Below are 22,765 nucleotides of genomic sequence, written 5' to 3'. Positions count from 1 at the left end.
GATTTAACAAGAATGAAGCATTCCGTGAGTGCTGAAACAGGCATGTAGATTTGATTTCTAGTAACTGTGAGAAGATCAGCCATGGAGTTCTAACCATGAAGTTGTATAGGGAGGTTAGGCGATTTGCAGCCACAGAAAGCCTCTGAATTGATGAATTGAACTAGCGGAGAATTTTCCCAGCAGAGAAAAGTGTTTTTCTGGGGAATTAAACTTTGTATTGGTGTGTATGCCTCTGCTTAAGGATTTCTCCGTGACTGGCAGGATCCTTAAGGAACACAACAGAAGATATCTTGGAGTAGGCAAGCTCCAAGCGTGTGGTGTAAACGCATTCGTCCCATTTACAAGTTCCAAAAGCTGTTTGGAGTCATCGTATAGCCATAAAATATAGTTTTTGCTGTATGTATATAATGCCCCTGGGTTTCTCAGTCCAGTGCAGCGTCAGTAAAGTAGGCTGGGGGAGGGAAAAGTGGTTACCCAGATGCACGTGAGTGCATGTTGCGGGTTTTCTTGGCGTGTGTAAACAAAGATTCCCAGGGAAGGTAGTGTGGGGGAATGGGGATTATTTGCTGATGTTGGGTGAGTTGGAGACACCCAGGACGGGAGGCGTGTGTGCAGTGCACGCTCACTCAGGGAGGGTTCGCCTAGGAACGAGCTGCAGAGAATAAAATCCCAGGGCTTCGGGGGAGTGGGGTGAAGAATTTTTCGAGATTCTGCTCTAGGGAAACTGAGAGTCCACGAAAGCCTGCTTTGCAAGCCTCCAAGTCCAAACTGCTGGAAATACCTGCGGTTAGTTTACAATGGTTGTAATTCTTCTTTCCCGATTTATCAGGGTTGCCCAGTGGAGCCGGGGCCAGGCCCTGGTGCCCAACGGCGCCTGCTTGAACTAGGGGCGGAACCGCATTGCCGGAGTGCTGGGGGCTATGGGTACTTTTTCTGAAAAAGAGCAATCCTTTGGCGGTGGGAATGTCTGTGGACAGTGAGCAGAAGAAAGGGAGGTAAGCAGGATCATAGATGAGAAGGTTACAGAGCTGTTTGAGGACGGTTAATCCCAGCCTGCGCTTGCCTGCCTGCCCCTGGCCCTGCGGCTGCTGTTGGGTTCTCCGATGCAGCTGGAGCTGCCTTGGCCTCAAGCGGCCTGGGTGGTCTGGTTTGCTCTTCAGGCTCTTTTCTGAAGCTTTAAAGAGCCCCTTCAGTAGGCAACGTCGCCGCCTCTTTTTTTCTCTTCGCTTTCCTCTCTTCTCCCTTCCCCTCTTCTCTACCCTACCCCATCCCTCTCTTCTTCTCCACTTCTCCAGCCCTCTCTTCTTGTCCCCCTCTCTTCTTCTCTCTCTCTCTCCTTGTCCTTTTCTTGCTCTATCTTGTGTCTTCTCTCCTTTACGGCTCTTGCCTTTCCACTTTTCTTTTGCACCTCCTGTCATCTTAGTTCTCTTACCTTTTCTCTGTTCTGTCCCCATTTTTTCTCTTCTCTTTCCTACATCTGCCCCCTCTCCTCTTCTGCAGTCTCTTCTCCCCTTCCCGCCTCCCGCGGCGGGCACAGCGGACTGGCGGGCGCTGGAGGAGCCTCTAGGGTTTGTTTGTCCTATGATCTGGAAGCTAATTTATTGGCTCTGAGTACAAGTGCCACCAGGGCCTCTCCTTGAAGGGGCTGCTTCCGCGGGACTGCTAAGAAATACACTGTAAGAGAGGGTAAGAGCGGCAGCAGCTCTTGGGGCCTCCCAGTGAAATCTGCCTCCTGCAGCTACTGGAAACCTACTGGCCCACCTTCTCCTCTCTGTTTGCTGCCAGATCTTTTCCCAACATGGTCCTGATTTGTTGACACCCCCCTTTCCCCTCTCTGTGGAGCTTTGGTTGAATTGTGCCTTGAATTCCGAAGTAACGGTCCTGTGGCCTTGGGGAAGGATGCCAGGGAGTCGCTGGCAGGCGCAGTAAATCCCGGAGAAAGCAAGGGTAGAGGAGCAAAATACTTGGAGCTCGGTCCGCTCTGCCCCGGCTCCAGAGGCGCTAGTGTTGCGTGCGACCCACAGGGCCCATTCTCTACCTTCCTCGCCTTAGTGCGCAGTCAACAACAGTGCGCTGCCCTTGCGCTCTAGGGGAGCGGTCATTTCGTACCACCAGCACAGCTCAGGAGAGCCGGAAACCCAAGCCTCCTTGTGGGACTGCGTTACTCTTGGACACCCCTAGATTAATGCAAGACAGGATATCCACGTCCTAAAACACACCGGAAGCGTCAGGGAGGGGAGGAGGGGAGATGCACATTCGGCAACACACAGACATTTAGATAAGGGCACAGATAGAGACTGAGGGACAAATACACGGAGACAGGAAAAAAAGAGATAACAAGTACTTGGAGAGAGCATGAAACCCTCAGAGATACAAAAACAGAGACAGAGATATACATAGAGAAACCGAGATAGACAAGCAGTAAGAAACATACAGAAGAAAACACAGAGAGGCTTCACAGAGATGAGAGGCAGATGCTGGCTCCCAGCCTCTTGGTATAGCAAAGAAATGCAGAGAAGAGAGAAATTAATATTGGGGCATACTCTGGTAGGTCAAAAGGATGCTGTTAGCTAAGACTGATAATCCTCTACCTAGTATACACACAACTGCCCCGGGTGTTTGTTCACAACAGACCCCAAGGCACTTTGCCTAACCTCATCAACATTTTAAATAAACTCTCCCCATCATGGCTTTTTTTTAATCTTTCTTTCTTTTTTCTTTTCTTTTCTTTTCTCTTCTTTTCCTTTCTTTTCTTTTTTCTTTTCTTTCTCTCTCTGTCTCTTTCTTTCTTTCTTTCTTTCTTTCTTTCTTTCTTTCTTTCTTTCTCTCTTTCCCAAACATCCTTTTAAGTTTTACAAATCTCAGAGGCCCAGGGGTAGTTCAGGTAAGACATTTTAAGGCACTTTTGGCCTTCCGTTCACTTTCAGGTGCGGTATGTGAAGGAGTGTTTATAGCTAAGGTTCCTTTAAAGCTATTATTAATCTAAGCTGAGAACTGAGCACTGCAGTAGATGACGCGCGCCACCTAGAGAGCGTCGCTTCTCACTGCGGAGTCTCTTTCTCATTTGCAAGTTCCTAGAACCCTCCTAGAACGTCAGGAGCAGAGACCCTAGAGGGCAACAAGTTGAGATCCCATTCAACAGACAAGGAAACTTTAAAAAAAAAAATCGAGAACGGCATGTTGAAAATTCACTGCTTAAACAATTGATTGTTTTGCTTAATCAGATATAAATTTTTTCCCCCCATCTCCATTCGAGTCATTGGATGACTTTGTAGAACATAACTGGGAACGTGTCTAATAGACTGATAGTCTGATGTCTTTTCCTTCTCAAATTCATCCTTCATACTGCTAGTGAAGTGACTTCCCTAATGTAACACTTTGATCTTGCTTCTCTCACTCAAAAACCTTCAGCGGTTCTCCATGGCTTCCTGAAGAAAGTAGAAGCTCACTATTCTGACACTCAAAGAAAGGCTGCCACAGCCTGGCTCTGAAATAACTTTGTGTCCTCACCCTGCTCCTGTTGGTCCCAACCCTACTGAATTACTTTTCAGTTCCTTTCTTGTCTTGGCCATTCTCCTTGCTGAAAACTAAGCCTCCTTACAACCAATGTCTAGTATAGTTCCTTCTTTCCCCCATGATTAACTCAAATGCCTTCTCCTTCATGAAGCCTCTCCAGTCTCCCAGGCTGAAAATGCCCTCTCTCTTTTCAGATTTCTCATGGCACCTGGCCCAAACCTCTCCTTTGCACTTATCTTGCTTTACTTGTAAAATTGTCCTTTTAGTATATCTCCTTTTACCTTATTTGATTATAAGCTCTATAACCTCTCATCTGGACTATTGCAGTAACTCCCAGTTTCCCTACCTCTGGTTTGTGCCCTTTCCAATCCATCTTTGGTACTGTTGCTAAACTGATGTCCCTAAGTACGAATCTAACCATTTTATTCCCCTCCTCAAAAAATTTTAATAGCTCCCGACTCCAAATCCAGTAACCCCCCCCTTTACTATAACATGTGCCAACTCTACGATAAAAGGATTAGGATAAAATATTCTTGGCATTTTTTTTATAAAAAACAAATTAGCTCCTTTTATTCCACTCCCAGAAGTGTAATTTTACTTTAACCCAACTGAGTCTAGAGGCAAGGAACAACCTTACCTTAACAGTGCTGAGACCATGCAAGCCAGGAGGGAAAGAACTCAGTTGGACATTTAAAACCCTTTACAATCCAGTTTCCATAAATTCCCCAGCTTATTTCATGTGACTATTCTTTACACTCCATTTCAGTCAAATTGCTGTATTTGCTGTCCCCCGTAAGATACTTCGTCTGCCGCTAAGCTTTTGTAGGGGTTGGATCTCCACGTGTGTAACACCCTCTCTCCTCACCATAAGCTAGCTTCTTTCAAAGAATAGGTGTGACTTTTGAAAAGATGTCCTGAACCCTATTTGAAATTAATTTCTACATATCTGTTCGTATGTTATGTTTTCTCCTCTTCCCCCAAATAGAATACAAACTATGTGAGAGCAAAAACTATCTTGTTTTTCACTTTGTTCAGAAAGGCAGTCATTTAAGAAAGGAAGCAGTTTTGAGGAATGGAACTCCTGGCAACAGAGGAGACAGCTGGCCATGGACCGCAGAGGGAGCTAGCACTGGTAATGACACTGAACTTGAAGAGGAGCAGACCTTGGGAACTTAGCTGAATAACCCATCCAGCCGAGATGCTACATGCAAAGGACTTCCAGGCTATACAGTTCCCAAGTTGAATTTCCTTGGCAATTGTGTTCTCTAAACATGGGCCCCACTACTATTCTACTTCACGTTTGTGCCCATTCTCTTTACAGACACTGTGTATATTTATTACAGAATGTGACCCAGATAGCTGGTGAGAAGAATGTTTTGTAGTTACTGTTTTTATTGTGACATCTTAGTAAATGGCTTTGCTTTAGGCTAATTGTGAATATTGAGTGACTGTTACTGGGAAATACAGTGATGGGTTCTTGTGAACTCAAATATTGAGTTCTACTTTAGAACCCAAGACAGCAAAGCAACCATCATCTGAGGAACCAACCCTTAAGTTCCAGGCATATAGAGGGTATTGCCCATGGAGGGAGGGAGGGTGTTAATATGGTAGTGTAGTTTGCTTGATGTTTTCTTTTTATCCACTTGTATTATACGTATTTAAAGGTTAGAGGCAGTGTGACATAGTAAATAAAAAGCTGGCCTGAAGACATCAGAAAGGCATTTATTTTTTAAAAAATCAGATTTAAAATTTTGGATGCTACACATATGTATTAATGAATCACTAAAATATTGCTAAGATGTTGAAAATGAATAACTGACTTAGATGAAAATGATTTTCATCAATGTCTTATCTGGGTTTTGAGGACAACTGGTTGCTGGTAATAAAACTTGTACCTCAGATATAAAGGTTTTCATAAATTGGATACTTCAAGGATCCAGTATGAGTGTCCCCCTTCACTGGTGCAAATGACAAATTCGTCATGCCTTAGTTGATAGTCTTCATGAGACTCCTCTGAGCCTGTCCATGCTTACTTAGGTTGGTCTTTGGATGACATACAGTACATCTCTGGGCCTCTACTCAAAACCTTTTCATCAGAGTTTTCACTCCAGTGGAAGAACCTTTAAGAACTCAGGGTCACCTTTATGTCATAAGGAGGCTTCAGAATAGGGTTTTACAAAGGAAAATAAAATAAAATGCATTATTTTCCTGTTTCCCTCAAGTGCACTGAAAATGGCTATAGATTTAACCTTTAAGGCCTAAATATAAATTCAGATGGAGAAGCTGTAGGGCTTAAAGAGAGGAAATAAATGTAGTGTCCAATATGAGCTCTATATTTGAGTCCTTCAAATAATGGGGCATATATAACAGAATTGAGTTGGGGTAGAGTGGGGGGAGAGGACAAACATTTATCAAACTCCTACTGTGTGCCAAGAACTTAACAGATATCTAATTGGCAGCTCATCTGGCTAGGCAAATCAACAAAAGACATGTGCTAGAATAACTGACGAAGAAAAAAGCAGTGGTTCAACAGTGCTATAATAAAGATTAACTCCAATCAATCAACAAGCCATTTATCAGTTACTTAGCAGACACTGTGCTAAGTGCTGAGGATAGGGGTGGGAGAAGCAAAATAGTCCTCCCCTCTCAGGGAGCTAACATTCCAATGCGAAAGACAAAAGGTCCTCTTAGAGGGGATGGCATTAGAAGCTGGGGGTGAGGGGGAGGGAGACTTCTTGCAGAAGGGATTAGAGTTGTCTTGAAGCATAACTAAAACTAAAAGGTGAAGGTGAGGAGGGAGAGAGCATTGTAGGCATTCAGATCAGCCAATGCAAGGGCATGGAGAAGGGAGGTAGAAGAAGAAGGCCAGTGTCACTGGATTAAAGAGAAGTAAAATGTAAGAAGCCTGTAAAATTACAAAGTCAGGTTATAGAGAGCTTTAAATACCAGCACTTTGTTGCATCTATTTGATCCTAGTGGTAAAAGAGAGCCACTGGAATTTATTGAGTAGGGGAGTGATATTAGACCTACACTTTAGGAAAATCATTTTAGCGGATGAGTGGAGAGGGAGGAAGGGAAACCAATTAGGAAATGATAGTCTGGGCTAGAGGTTATGAGATCTGAATTAGGATGATGGTTGTGTGAATAAAGAAAAAAAGGATGTATGGGGAAGATGCCGCAGAGAAAGAAATGACAAAATTTGGCAATGATTTCATATTTCAGATGAAAGTGAAGAGTTGAAGATGAAGCTGAGAATCCTAACCCGAGTGATTGGAAGAATGGTGGCACATTAGATGTAAATAAGAAAATTTGGAAGACAGGAAGGTTTTGCGGAGATCAAGGACAGAGAAGTTATTTTAGGGAACACTGAGTTTGAGATACCTATGGAATCGTTTATATCCAGCAGAAAGATGTTTATCTGAGACCAGGGCTAGACAAACAGATCTGGGAATCATCTGCATAAAGATAACTGAAGCCATGGGAACTGATGAAATCATCACCTGAGATAGTATAGAAAGGAAAGAGGGTCCAGGCTGGTTTTGGGAGAAACCCACTTAGTGGGCATAACACAGATGATAATCCTGCAAAAGACTGAAGAATGCTCAGACAGGTAGGAGAATCAAGGTAAAGCAGTCACGAAAACCCCAAAAAGAAAAACTATCCTATGTAAGAGAGGGTGATCAATAGTGTCAAATTCTGCAGAAAGGTTAAAAAGGATGAAAATTGATTAAATTTGGTGATAATTGGTAACTTTGAAGAGAACTCCTTCAGTTGAATGATGATGTAGGTAAGAAGCTATTATCACAGAGGGTTTTGAAGAGAGGAAGTGAAAGCATGGGGTAGATTGTAGATATATTTCTCAAGGAGTTTAGCTGAGAAGAGGAGATAGAGAATGATGGCAAGTAGAATGGTATGATCAAATGAGGGTTAAACATGTGGAAGACCAGGGCATGTCTGTAGGAAGCAGGGAAGGAGTTAGTAGACAAGGAGCATTGGCAGATTAGAGAGACAGTAGGGATGACAGTGCTTTTAGAGATCTGAGGGATGGGATCAAGGAAGAATACAAAGGACTTGGCTTTGGCAAGCAGAAGGGCCACTTCATCATCAGAAACTGGTTTGAAGATCATGGAAGGCAATATCATGATATAACTGCTAATGTCTATGTGGAACTGAAAGGCTTGCAAAAAGTATTACAAATATTATCTCATTTGGTCCTCACAACAGCCCTGGGAGGTAGGTGCTATTATTATCTTTGTCTTAAATGCAAAGGAGGCAAACAGGTTAAATGACTTGCCCAGGGTCACACAAGCTAGTGTCTGAAGAATTTGAACTTAGGTTTTCCTAAACTCTAGCTCTAGCACTCTATTCTTGTGGCACTTAGAGCAAGAGGGAGCACTCGGTGAACGGTCTCAGTTTTTTCAGCGAAGTATGGGGTGGGAGATGGGAAGTGTCATGGGAGGCTTGAAAAGAGAAGAAAAGGTTTAGAACAGCTGCTGTGGTGAGATAAGGAAATCTGGAGTGGTAAAACTGCCTTGCTGTAGTGAGGGACCAAGTAACACTAATTAGTATAAACTCATAGCCAGTCAGCAGAGTTTGATGATTGCCTCTAGTTCTGTTTAGCAGCATGAAGAGGAGTGAAGGAGGCATGTGATGGTTTAGAAGGTTTAAGATGGGGTTTAGTAGGTTTAGGATGGGGTTTAGAAGACATGACTGGAGACAGGAAAAGAGGGAAAGGGAAATGAAAGTAGAGGATAGTAGAGAGTTAAATTGATTCACCCAGGGGTCAAATTAGGGAAGGGAGGAAAGTATAATCAATGTGATGGCCTGGGTTAGCATTGAGAGATGAGGTAATGGAGAACACTCCAAGAAAGATGACCTTTGCAATGCTGAAGAATCTTAACCTTTATCTTGATAATAAAGCATACTTTTTTTTACATTAGCAAATATTTTATTATACTATGGGTTTTATTGCTTCATAAATGACCTAACATTTCAAGGAAAGGAGCAATATCAATGTGTCTTGCTGGTTTTGTCACATTTAGAATCATCCACGCATCTGATATGTTTTATATCTTTGTTGAGAATGGATTTTATAATAATATCCATTACAATAGCAAAAACTTTTCCTGCCATGTGGAACAATAATTGTTTTTCAAAAAATGAAAACAATTCCTGGACCTCAGAATTAAATATTCAGTCCTTTTTCTGTAGGCTAAAACTTCTGATCTTGTACAAGTCTCTTGATTTTTTTCCTTCTTAGTTTAAAACTATTTTTTTAATGTAAAATATGATAGCGATAAAAAGAAAATAAACCTCTAAAACAAGTTACAAATTACGTTATTTTATAGGCAAAATTCATTTTAAGGAAGTTGCAATCAGTGGATCAAACTTAATGTAAAGATTTAAAGTGCTTTAAATGGTTGCTTTTGTTTGGAGACCAGACTACACCATCACTAAGAAGTGCTAAGAAGGGAGAGGAAGATTTTCATATACAATCTCTTGGTGGATATGGGGAAAGCATCTTCATTTGTAATGATAATTGAATGGTTAAGAACAATTACATTTGGAGTAAGGCATTTCGCATTATACCTTGATGAGATTTGGAAACTATAATCTTTTTTCAGAAAAATATTTAACATTTGCCCACTGAAATTTCAGGATGCTCCATAAAGTATTAATAAAAACAAAACCAAAACAAAACCTTTTTTCAATCATATTTGCTAGATCACATAAATGCCTGTAAACAAATAATGTAAACCTCTCTTCCTCTTTTGTATCCTTGGTCTAATTAATTATAATTTTTAGTAGTCAACTAGTGTAAACATTTATAATAGTTGAGGAAAAAAGTATTTAAATATAAAAACAAGACCAACAAATAGCCAAACAAATTTTACCTAGAAATACCACAAGGGGGTCTTTGCCTTTTAGAGATCATAAGTACTGAGAAACTAGATGGGTAGGTATGGATAGGTAGTTGAGCCGATTGATGCAGTCCTTTTATTTTTTTCGAATTTTCCACCAACAGCTTGTATACTAGTAATAAACTGTAGAGTTAACTTGGATATGTATGGCTTTATTTTTATTCCCGCAATATACTAATTTAGGGTCCGACAGCCTGGAAATACTCATTTTTGTATACAATTGGAAAAGCAGGCATTTGCCACCCATCAATATGTGTCCCTGGGTAGGCCACAACCAGACAGATAGATTCCTGGTTCTATCCTGGGACATGCTGAAAAGAATACTGAATTTTAAGTCAGGAGACCAAGTCCTACTCCTGCCTCAGTAATCAGCTCTGCTACCTTGGACAAGTCACTGCGTTCAGCATCACCATCTATAAAAATGAAGGAGCTGCAGATTCTGATTCTTATAGGCTCTCTTTTATAGTTCTGTGGTAGAAGGAAGCAGATCTGTTTGAGAGCTCAGTTCTCTAAATGTCTTAAATTCTATTTATTTCTACTTGACTCTATTTTTCTGGGCATACAGGAGGAGACCAGGGAGCTTCCTATTCAGCAGTTTATTTTCAAGGCAAAGCAAGGGTGCTTATAGTAATGTATTTGAGGACCTAAAAAATGGTAGTTTATAAAGAAAAATTTCTTTCAGTGGTCTTTGTGGAAAAATCATAAAAACAGTACATATTTTAAAATATGTTAGGATTCTGTGATACATCCAGACAGGTGAAGTAGACTAAAAGCAAAATATTCTTAAAGGTGTCTCTTAATTATTATAGCAATTCACATTTATTGTGGTGTTCTACAAAGCATTTTTGTGTATACTTTTATCTCACATTTCTTTTCAGAGAATCAAGGGGTTGCACTAAATGATGCTTAAAGTCCCTTCTAGCTCTACAAATTCTATGGAGTTTCGGTCAAACATTTTGTCATAAGGGAAAAAAAAAATTTTTTAGCCTATGTTTGTTAGGTTAGGGCTGTACTGTCACTTTATGACTTATTAGCTATCCAAAGAGTCATCGGAGGAATTTAAAAACAGAAAAATATCTTACAACTCACGGTTTGGGAAACATTTTATAATTTATATATAAAATCTCAGTAAGAAACCATGTAAAATGACAGAAATATCCACCTTACATAAGAGTCCAAAAAAAAAACACCACACAGAATGTAAATTTTAATTATAAAACATAAGAATATGAACACAACATTGTAAAATAATCTCAGATTATTTGGCAACTTATTACATCATTGCAAGACACAAATTTGATCTTAAGAAAAGTTTAATCTTATGAAAAACTTAGCTTGGACAGTTTGTTCTTATGGGAGTTAAAACATGTTAAAAAAAGGCTCTGGCCATAAGACCAGGTTTTATTCTGAAATACCTGTGTATAAAACAGAACATAAAATGCCAAAGCTCTACAGATATAAGAAGAAAAGGTTTTTTTTCATCTTCAATGGATCTCTCTTCATTGAAAAGGACAAATACTGAAAGAATAAGGTAAGCTTCGAAATAACACAGAATAGTTGGGTTGAATCTCAACTGGAAAAATTTCTGCTGAAGATGGCATGAATTCTCCTAAACTAGAACTATTTTTACTTCACTTAGGTTGGTAATAAAGTCACATATGTGAATGTATTTTAAAAACAAGTTACAGTTCCTTAAACATAGTCACAACTGTGAACAGAAAAACAACTGAGTCCCTTTCTTTAACTAATCTACTTACTTGAATACATGCGAAATAATTCTTTACCTTCTGCCACACTATATTCAGATAAGTTCAGGGCAGAGGCCTGAAACAATTCCTACTGATGAGTGCATAGCATTTAAAACCTGTTTTTATTAAAAAAAAAAAAAGAGAGAATAAAATAAAAATAAACAGAGATATATAGTAAAGTTCACAGATAAGTCTTCTCTGTAAAATAAATAAAGTGTTCATCATTGAGTAGCATCATACATAGAGTAAAATACAACCTATTTTTACATGTTTATATACTGTACAAAGATTATCAGGAGGCAGCCAGGTGCCAGGTGGGTTGGAAGCTTTTGCATTTGTGATGTCTGTCACATTGGGAAATCCCAACTTTGAATGTTAAAATATACAACTACTTTGTTTTAAATTCAGATACAAAGTAAACTTATTTTCTTTTATCTGAAATAAATGTACATATCTCCTATAAACAAGAGTTTTGTAAAGCTGTTCAAAACATAACAAGACAAAGCTTGTGTCTGGTAATGTACAGCACATGCATGTCTTCTTCCTTCTGAAAAAGTGGATGCCTTGAGAGGTGCCTCTCTTACCACTTTTTCAGACCAGGGGAGAAAATGCTCAGTATGACCGTTTTGCTTTTTTCGCTGGTGGTTCTTCCACTTTCTGTTGACCTCTTGTTCGGACCACTGGTGGACTGGCCTCTCTCTTGTGCTTGGCAGGAGGGGAAAGCTGTGCCTTTGATCTGCATTACAGAGAGGATCAAGGATTTAGAGCTGAAAGAGTGTTAAGGGATCAAAGAGAACAACATCCTCATTTTACAGGGAGGGAAACTGATGCCCAGAAAGAGAAAGCCACTTGCCCAAGGTCACTTAAGTAGTTAAATAGAAAACTTTAAAGAAAGTCAAAGGTAAGTATCTGAAACAATGAGAGAACGTATGGAAAACAACTTTTGGAGTCTGATATTTGTCAGGATACAGTATTTGCAAAGTTTATTTGAATTCTAGGCCAGGTTCTGTCACCAACTAGCTGTGTTACTTTGGATATATGTCCCTTAACCTCTCTGGGCTTCAGTTTTCCTTGGTTATAAAATCAAAGAGTTGGATTCTTTAAGGTTTATGGACCTGGAGTGCTGGGGCTGTGTAATTTTCTCTCTCTCCCTCAGCTCCTAACAGTGTTACAGGGTAGAATAAACATTAATTTAATATTATTATTCAAGTTAAGCATTTAATGAGCACCTACTACGTTCCAGGCTCAGGGGTGGGGATACAAAACAAAAATCAAACAGTTCCTATCATCAAGGAGCTTCCATTCAAGAAGACATACATACAAATCTATACAAAATAAATTCAAGGTGACTTCTGGGGACAGGCACTAACAGCTGGAGGTGAGGTGGGGGAAATGAGGAAAGGCCTCTTTGTATAGGAGGTAATGTTTTAGCTACAGGACTGAATCAGCAGATTGATGACTGATAACAAGTTTAGTGCTATGAATTCTGTGCTGTAAGGCAAATGCTGCTGAGAAGACTAAGGCTCCATATCAGGCTTCCTAAAGGAAAATCTAGACTGTCAGAGGTAATAAAGAACTAAAAGTCATCACTGAATTTTGCTATACAGACTACAAAGTGATCACTGTTGACCTCTAACTGATGAAATAAAAATGAGATAAAACTAGAATCACTTTTTCTTTTCCTGGAAAAAAAAAGGCATCAGTATGAATTTTGCTCCAAATCAAAGAGAAGATTGTTATAGGCAAAGGGGGCCAACCCAGTCAGACCTGGACACAGTCACACATGACTGTCTAGCTTCTTTAACAGCTTCCCACATCTCTGTCATCTATTCCCTGGCTACCGCTGCTATTCTCTGGCCTGGAGACCACAACATGGAAAGTTGAATCCTTTCAGCTCCAAAATATTCTGGCTGATGAATACCTCTCATGGCCCATGTCCAGGCTGTTGTCAGCCACCCTTCACTCTATACCCTGGCCTTTTCTCTAACTTCCTCTCTCTCCTACTCCCTGCTCCCTTCCAGCTCTGGAAACACAACATGGGTACGTAACTCTGATACCCTATCCATTCACCAACCCTGTGACTTTTCAAACCAAAATTTCTCTCTCTGGAGACCACTCTTCATATGTGTTAACCTTCCCACAAGACTATAAACTCTCTGAGGCTAGTAGAGACTGCTTTGCTTTTATATTTGTATACTTAGTACAGTTCTTTGTACAGAGTAAGTGGTCACTAAGTGCCTTTTTATCTATTCATGAATGCTGCCACCTAAAAGACACATCAATATGATATGCAGGTTCACTGAGCACTATATCAGTCTTGGAACTTTGCTATATTTATGATATAATGTTCACAAAAATGCAATATTCCTGGGGAAAATTTGGATAATGGCAGATGAACTCACCAGGCAATTAATTAGTAAAAGTCACTGATTCATTGAGGAATATGACTATATTGTGGGAGGGACTGAGTGCAAACAGGAGTTACAAACTTTGTCATCAACAAATATTGAATGCCTGCTGAGTACTAGGCAGGCACTGGGAAAACAAAGAAAAAAGTGAGAGTGTCTCCAGCCTTAAGAAGCTTCACTCTGACAGGGAGATAATATGTATAGACACAGAGAAGAAAGACGGAAACTGGAGTGTGTACATGCAAGAAAAGTACTAGCATCTGGAATAATCAGGAAAGGCCTTGTGCAGGATGTGCCTGGGCTGAATTTTGAAGAAAACCTGGGATTCCAAGAGGTAGAAGTAAAGAGGGAGGGCATTCCAGGCATGGGGAAAGACACGAAAATGGGGAATGGATGAATAAAAAAGCATTTATCAAGTGCTTACTATATGTAAAGCATTGTGCTAAGAAAAGGGGATACAAATATAAAACTGAGACAATCACTCCCCTCAAGTACGATCTCATAGTGATGATGATGACACATGGAAAGAGCAATTGCTCACTGCCTCCATTTACTTATGACCATTCACACTTCCATCGCCTCTCAAAGGTGAATAATGGCCTTTTTTAGGGGGAAAAAACAGGCCATTTTCATTTGGGGGCTTTCAAGAGTAGGTCCTAAAAGGCAAAGCTGAAGAAAAAGGGGCCATATCACTAACTTAGAAAAAAAGTTATTGATGCCTTCTTTTTTTACACTACAATCATTTCCTGACATAATTTCCTACCCTGCTTCCAGTAGAGTCAAGTCATGTAATAATGAAAAAGTTAAACAAAACAACCAACAGTGACCTAATCTGACAGCAAATGAAATATTCCATATCTCCAATCTTTCTATCAAGAACAGGGAAATGTTTTCATCAACTGTTTGACCTCTGTCCTTTAGAATCCCTTACTTCCTTCAAGGCTCAGCTCATGTCCCACCTCCTCCTGGAAAGCTTTCTTGATCTCCTCAGTTGTTACGGCTTTCTTCCTTGTCCTTAAATTTTCATGTTATATTTATCTGTTTACATAGTCTATCCTACTAGTAGAATGTGAACAACTTGAGGAACATTTTGCCACAGACTAGCATCGTCTCTATATATTAGGGAAACTGGATTGTCCTTGGGAAATAACAATACTGATCACCAATGATCTACTGCTAAATCAAATATCACTTTTTATCATCCTTTTGGATACAGTATCCATAACATAGCATCTGATGCAGCTGATTATAACCACCTCTATTGATAATTTTTTTTTTTTATCATGGCCTCTATTATATTGCTCTGTACAGATTCTCTTCCTGCCTGATCAATCCCTGCAGTCTCCTTTAGTGGTTTGTTCTCTGACCACATAAATACGGCAATAAATATTCCATCCTTGACCCTTTTTTGCAATCCCTCTCTATATCGTTTTTGCCTTGGGGACTTCATCTATTCCATGGTTTCAAATGTCACCTCTATGTACAGATGTATTTTAAAGCCATAAAGTCCTCTTTCCCTGGAGATTCAGTCTCTCACTGCCTGTTGGATATTTCTAAGTGGATGTCTTGCTGTACCTCAAACTTATTATGTCCAAAAATGAAAATCATCTTCCTCAATAAAACTGTTCCACCTTCCTATTTCCCTGTTTCTGGTGATGATACTACCACCTTTCCAGTCACCAAGGCCTGAAACTTCAGAATCAACTCTGACTCTGGTATCTTTTCTATTTATCCCAGTCAGTGAGCTGCCATGCTATATTGATCCTACTTTTGTAACATATCTCTAATGCAGCAATGTTTTCTCTATTCACACTGCCACTAATTTAGTCTAGGACCTTATCATTGTCTGTCTGGTCTGTTGTAATAATCCCCTTTCTTTACGTAGTCTTTCTCTCTATCTATTCCATTCTTTACCAAGGAGCAAACTCTGAGAGTCTTCCCCTCTTAGACTGATTCTTTTGGGAAGCCAAACTAGGTTTGTCTCAATCCTTGCCTAGGCTTTAGTCAATGAATGGGTGTTGCCTCAGACAAACTGAGAAAGACTGTAGTTTAAAAAGGCCAGGGTCTCCCACTACATCTGGGGCTATTGCCAGTTGTCCTGACCCATGTCTTGCCACTGGACATTGATGACTTTGCACAGCCCTGCCTCACTTAAATCCAATTCACTTGCAAGCCAAGACATCACCCTCCTGGTGTCATTGGTTCTCTTTGAGAACGAAGGACAAACAACAACAAACAACCCCAGAGTTAATATAGAATCTTCTTCATGTGAACTTCTTACATGCTATTCCTCTACTGAAAAGCTTTTAGAATAAATGCTTATTATGTTAAAAGACAAACTTGTGAGCTTAGCATTTATGGCCCTACACAGTCTGGCTCTACCCTGCCTTTACAGCACAATTTTGTTATTTGCCTTCATAAAATCTATGTTTCTCACAAAATTGTCCTCTGATTTTATCTAGGTCTTTCTTACCTTTATAAATTCACATAGGATGTTCATAAGGTCTAGGAAACAAGCCCTCCTCATGTCTGCATGGGGCATTAGAGAATCTCTTCAAGAATCAGCTCAAGTATTGTCTCTTCCATGAAGCCTTTCCAGATCCTCCCAGATGAAATAGTCTTACCTTGCACTCTTCTTTGTCTCTGTCACATTCTATCTTGTATAATTAAACTTATCTTTGCACATATTTGATTCTTCTAGTGAACTGAATGCTCCTTGAACCTAGAGACTCTGGCTTTTCATTTCTGTATCCTTAGTACATATCACAGTGCCTTATGTATAATAATAGGGGATGAATGTGTAAGTGTGTACTGAATTAAACTGAAAAATAAACAGTCTAAAGATGCTTTGGGCAGTAGTGAGGAAGCCTAGAGTCTCATAGCTAACTTGGTGACCTTAGACAAGTCCCTTCACCCTGTCTGAACCTCTGCTTCCTTACCTGCCAAAAGCTGGGGCAGGACTGGGTGAGGAACAATTGGTTGGAAAACTTCAATGTTCAGCACAGAATAAGAGCGTAATAGATGCCCTTTCCTTTACATGACTTGAAGTGAGTCTTAATAAGGGGAAAAGTTCCAAGTGGATGGTACATTTAAAATAACCAATCTGTCAGCAGTTGCTGTTTGGTGAATGCTGTGCTGGACACACAGAAAGACCCAGTAAATATCTATCTGCAGAACTCAAGCAGAAGTGGCAAGGTTACAAATCTAGTCAGCTGAAGAAATGTTTTAAAAATGTACTACTAAAGCATAACTACAAACAATGTGATATGTTTGTGGGCTCTGGGAAACAACAATGACAGATCAGATGCATGTATAACCACCAAGAAGGAGGTAGCTCAGTTCCAGAGGCTGCATGATTAAACATCTTATCTAGCCTCTTCATAGAGTCTGTGTATAGACTGATATAAATATACATATATATGTATTTAAAAACATCATCAACGTGGGAATTTGTTCTACTTACTATGTTATTAGAAGGGTTTTTTCTTTTTTTTTTTTTCTGGGGGGTGATGAGGGAGAGAAAAGAGATTTTTGTTACTTAAAAAAAAAAAAGTAAAAAAAAAAAGACGAGGTGAGCAAAATCTTTTACCAGAAGTGAAAACAATGCCAGGTGTTATAAGGAATCACAGACTCAGGAGTTAAATGTGTGTTAGTCCAACCCACACCTAAAGTATAGATCTCCTTAAAAAACTATCTGAGGGCAGCTAGGTGGTGCAGTGGATAGAGCACTGGCCCTGGATTCAGGAGGACCTGAGTTCAAATCCAGCCTCAGATATATAACACTTACTAGTTGTGTGACCCTAGGCAAGTCACTTAATCCCACTGCCTAACCAAAAAAAAACAACCCCCCCCCCCCCGCAACCCCTATCTGGCACATAGCCATCCAGATTCCACCTCAACTCCAGGGACTTGGGACTTAATATTTTAGTAAGTAGTCCATTACATTTCTAGAAAGCTCTTGTTAATCAAACAACAAGGATTCGATGTCCACTGGGTGCTGGGCACTGTAGCAGGCAGTGGGGATATAAATTCATATATAAGTCAGTTTTGCCCTCATAGAGCTTATGTATTAGAATTTATAAATACTGCACAATAAATTATAAGGTTATTTTTTGAGGGGAGGAGAGACAAACAGATGGGGGATCAGGAAAAGTTTAATGTGGAAGGTGGTCCTTGGGTTTTGACAAGGTGGTGATAAGGGCATGGACCTGGGAGATGGGACAGCACGAAGGCTGGGGGGGTGAGACACATAGCATGTGAAGAGGAGGATGTGGAAGAAGGCTAGAAAGATCAGTTGGAGCCATGTAGTAAAGCTTTCAACTCAAAACAGAAGAGTCTGTGTTTGATTCTCAATGTGAACTGCAGATGGGAAAGACTTGAGTCAGGGAGTGCAGTGAGGAAGTTACTATAGCAGAGAAGGAATGAGACCCTGAACTAAGGTTTGTAGCTTCACTGAGAACAGAGAAAATGGTGTGGAGGCAGAACTGACAAGATTTGGCATCTGACTGGATATGTTGGGAGAGGGAGTGTGAAGAATCCAGGAAGATTGAGGTTTCAAACTTGTGTGATTAGAAAAATAGTTGTGCCCTCAAGAGAAATAGGAAGGTCTGGAGAGAGGAGGGACTCTGAAGAAACATTCTTTTTTGGGACATGTTGAGTCTGAGATGCCTAAAGGGCATCTAATCAGAAAGGTCCAACAGGTAGTAATGATATAGGACTGTAGCAGGAAAGATTAAGGATATATAATGTATTAGATATAATGCCAGCTACAAAGTGATTTAAAAAAAAACCCATGTGAGCTGATGTGTTCGGGGCAGAGATGAGGGATCTATCTATCAGAGACTCACTTGCTTGGATAATTATATCCATGGGAAATGACGAGGTTACTGAGTGACAGCATAGAGATAGAAGAAGGCTGGGAGGGAGCCTTGGTGTATACTCAGTTAAGTGGGTATGTTGTCAGAGATGAGACTTGGGTTCATATCTGGTTGCTAATACTTACTAGCTGTGTGACTATGGGAAAGTCATTTAACCTCTCTAAGCCAGAGGTTCTAATCTGTAAAAGATAGATAACAATACCTATAGTAGGTAGCTGTTAGGACTGTTGTGAGCACCAAATGAAATAGCATTTAGGAAGTGCTCAGCCAAACCTCAAAGTGTTGCATAACCATAACTATATTAATAATACTCTTATTAAGCTTCAATCTCCTCAAATGTAAAAAATAGACAAGAGACATGTTTCCTATTTAAATAACTATTTTGAGGAAAGTGATTTGTAAACTTTAAAGAGCTACTGAAATATGAGCTACTGTCAGCTGAATAATAGGCCAGCAGAAGAAGTGAGCAAAGCAGGAATGAGCTTGGTATCAAGGAGGGGGGATAGAGCCCTTTGAGGGAAGCAGAAGATGTCCTTTGGACAGCACGATAGCTAACAGAAATGACTGTTTCCTTGTTTCACAAGCTTGTCTAATGCTAGTCCATTTCTGAGTACCATACGCTATACATACTGTGTTCCTAAGTTATGCATGAGTGTGTCCAAGGTCCTCTATACTATCACACTGTATGCTGAGGCAATTTATTTCATGAAATTAGCACGTGTAACCATCTAAGGCTCTCCTTTTGTGTTTTCAGTTAAGCCTCAGATTTTTTCACTGTTGCTTGCATAGCTTATCTTGGGTACCTTAAATGAAGCTGGTAGGCTTTAGTAATTAGTACATTCACGCTGGACAACCCCTCTGCTTCCAGAACTCTCCCCTACTTACTTGGAACACTGTATATGTTTAGCTGAGAGGAGTGTGTTGATGACAACACCACTTCTTCACTGCTGGTAGAGTAACTTCCCTGTCCTGTGTCATTTAACCCTGAGAATAAGGCTCTCAAGTAACACTGATGAAAACAGTCCAAGATGTAATTTGGTGAAGCTTTCTTTGTGAGGTAAGTAATAAATAGGGTATTTTCTAACCCCTTTCTCTTCTCTACTGGAAATCAGTAACGCCAAAAGGCGGCTGATAAAATATTTGTGAGGACAGTAACTTAAATAAAGGAAACACTACTGTAGGAAAAAAACATCAACTTTTTTTAGGGACTTAAAGTGACTTAAATGCAAGTAAAGACTTACCTTCCTAATGGGGGAGATTTACTAACTTTTTCCCTGGTGGACAACTTCTCTTTTGCTAATTTTTGGCGATTTCTAGGAGAAAATGTTTCTGGGCTGCCAAGTTTGGAAGTGGCACGTGTAGCTGGCTTGCTTGGCTGTTTTCTGAAACAGATTAAAAAAAAACACTGTGCTGTAGGTACGAGGGATGAATACAACCTGAAATTCTAAGCCACTTATGATTGCTTTTGAGAAAGGGAGGTATACTATGAGGGTGCCAGGGCACCAGAAATGAAAAAAAGCAAAGCTCTTAAAACCCAAAAGAGATATGGGTAACTTTGGAAACTTTAAATCCCTAATGTAATTGTGAAAAAAAGCTCTAATACTTCATCAGGCAACAAAACCACACCATATGTGTAATACTTTGGAAAAAAAAATTCACTTGTAAAAAGTGAATCTAAATAAGGCAATCTGGTAGGTATTTTCAAAGAACCATCAAATGAAGAAGAAAAAAATGGAAGGTGTCATTGCTTTAAGGCAACAATAATACTAAATTCATATTTATAAAATGCCTTAAGAACTTCAATGATTTCAGGTGTGAACACTTTAGTGGCTGAACCCTCACAGAATATGCTTGGTAAGGAAATAATATGGCACAGTGGAAAAGGGATTACACAAAGGGGAATTTTAATTTCTACTTGTTCACTTGTTTGTTATGTAACTTTTGGGTAAATTTGAACTTTTCTGGTCCAGCTGTCTTTTCTATAAATCGGGGATAAGAAAACATTACTTCACTAAAGTCAAGTGAGCTGGACTAGATGACTTGAGTGATGCTTCCTTGCAAAGGTAGACATAAATGACTAGCAATGTGTAAAACCTAGCTGCAAGGTGAATGGGCGGATTTTAAATTTTTGGAGAAAAGGCCAAAACACCTTGTTGCTATTATCATTCAATATAATATAATAATTCAATATGAGAAGTTGGGTCAATTTCTACATGGTACAAGCAGAATCTGTGAGGTGGTGCTTTTATTTTAGGTGTTCCTGAACATTCTCATTAACCCTGGATGATGGGAATGAAGCAAGATCCAAGCTGGAAAAGGTTGCTAACAGCCTGTGGAATCAAGAAAAAAAAACTCAAAACACTGCTAAATTGGGAAGCTGGTTAGAGACTGAGAATGAAATTATGGATGGAGAAGGTTATACTAAAAGAGCAAAAATAGACAAAATGCAAAATGAGGAATGATTATGGAACAAATACTGATGGAGGTTATAATAACAAACAAAGCTTTCTCTTTTATTAATCTCATCTTGTAAGGGTTCAATTATTAGCTCTATTATACATGATTCTCAAATCTGTTATCTTTAGCACAGCTCTCTTTTCTGAGTTCCAGACCTGTATCTTCAACTGCCTTCTAGCAATTTAACACAGGTACCTCAAATTCAACAAGTACAAAGCAGAACTAATTTTTAAAAAACCAAAACCTGTTTTTTTCCCCTGACTTCCTGTTTTCATCTTCCTAGCTACCCACACTCAAACCTCAGTTATCTTTGACTCTTATTACCTTCCCTGAACCCCTTGGTCAAAAGTGATCCCTTCCCTTGGTTTACTTATCATAGCACAGGTCTTATGAATATTTATATCCTATTACTGCATTACAATGACTTTTGTACATATCTTATTTTCTCCTCATTTTCTCCCTGAAGGGCAGGGACCATATCTTAACTAACTTCTATTCCCTTAGTGCTTGGCACATTGGCTTCAAAAGAGCAGTCCCTTAACAAATGTGTGCTAACTTGGACCTGAGTCAGGGCTGCTCAGGTGTTAACTAGAATAACTACTGGATTTTGTTCTGGGGTCCACAAAGTAAACAGGACATGGAAAACTTGGAAAGCAATAACTCTGATTTCAGGATAAGAAATAAATAATATATAAAAAGAAACAAAAAGCTAAAAATTGAAAGTACACATACTATCTTCACAGGATCACAGACTTAGAATTGGAAGGAACCTCAAGCTACCCAGTCAAACCCTCCTTTTATACCTGAGGCCCTGAGCCTCAGTTTCCTCAACTACAAAATAAGAGAGTTGCAGTGATCAGATGGTGAAGCTGTGAATTGGTATAGGCATTGTGGAAAGAGAAAATGCAGAACTGTTGTTCTGTACTAAAGAATAAAAGTTAATGAATTTAAGTCGCATCATGAGGGATTTAATTTCAACTCAACATGTACTGACTGTTTACTATGTGTAAAGCTCTGTGATAGATATTGAGGGATGTACAAAGGCAAATAGGAAAAACAACACAGTTATCTATACTTAAATAAACACACTTCCATAGTGTGCCTTCCAAGTGCACATAACAGAAGGCAGAGCCAAGATGACGGAGTAAAAGCAGTGACTTGCTTGAGCTCTCCCCAAAACCCCTTCAAATACCTGTAAAAAATGGCTCTAAACCAAGTGTACATAACAGCGAACGAGTAAAAAAAATGGCAAAACGGATGATGAACTAGAAATCCTAATGCAAGAATGCAAATTTGAACTTATTTGAATGAAGATCAATGGAAGCAGAAATGGAAGTGTTATTGTCATCAGACTATAAAACAGACCACCCAAAGAAAAAGAAAGAAAGAAATGAGTTTAGGAAATAGACTATAAGCTTGTATGGAGGCATCATATAATAGGAATAGGGAACTTCAATCGTCTGGACATGTCCTGGAGCCCTCTCTGCCAAAACCAGAACAACTACGATTTTCAAGACTTGGCACAATACTAATTTTATCCTTCAAATTGTAGAGGAACCAATGAGGGGAATTTCTATTCTGGACCTGATTTACATAAACACGAAAGAAATGGATCCTAGAGTGGACATAACAGTAACCTTGGTGAGTAGTGAACATTCCACTTAAGAATTTGTGGTAGAAGAGGCAAATAAGCCAGGCAAAGTCTGAATTCACCCCATTTGGGCAGAACAGACTTAAAACATTCAGAGGAGGGTTATGAATATGATCTTATGGACTAAAATTTTACCAAAAAAGTTAGCCCAAGAGAATGGGAACTCTGGAGAATTAAGAAGAGAAAA

General features: G+C 39.6%; 1 protein-coding gene across 1 annotated transcript in view; it reads right to left on the bottom strand.

Moving 5' to 3' along the window:
* Positions 1–10,631: 10,631 nt before the first annotated feature.
* The window catches only part of BOD1L1 (biorientation of chromosomes in cell division 1 like 1), a 100,232-nt gene continuing 88,098 nt past the window's right edge, over positions 10,632–22,765 (bottom strand). Inside the window, 1 exon segment of the mRNA XM_020993165.2 lies at positions 10,632–11,921. Within this exon segment, the coding sequence (XP_020848824.1) occupies positions 11,798–11,921 (124 nt within the window). The 3' untranslated portion in view covers positions 10,632–11,797.

This window comes from Phascolarctos cinereus, unplaced genomic scaffold (genome assembly GCF_003287225.1).
Source record: "Phascolarctos cinereus isolate Bilbo 61053 unplaced genomic scaffold, phaCin_HiC Scaffold_9;HRSCAF=440, whole genome shotgun sequence".
NCBI lineage: Eukaryota > Metazoa > Chordata > Mammalia > Diprotodontia > Phascolarctidae > Phascolarctos > Phascolarctos cinereus.
Note: the sequence above shows the minus strand (reverse complement) of the source record. Positions and strands in the feature narration are given on the sequence as shown.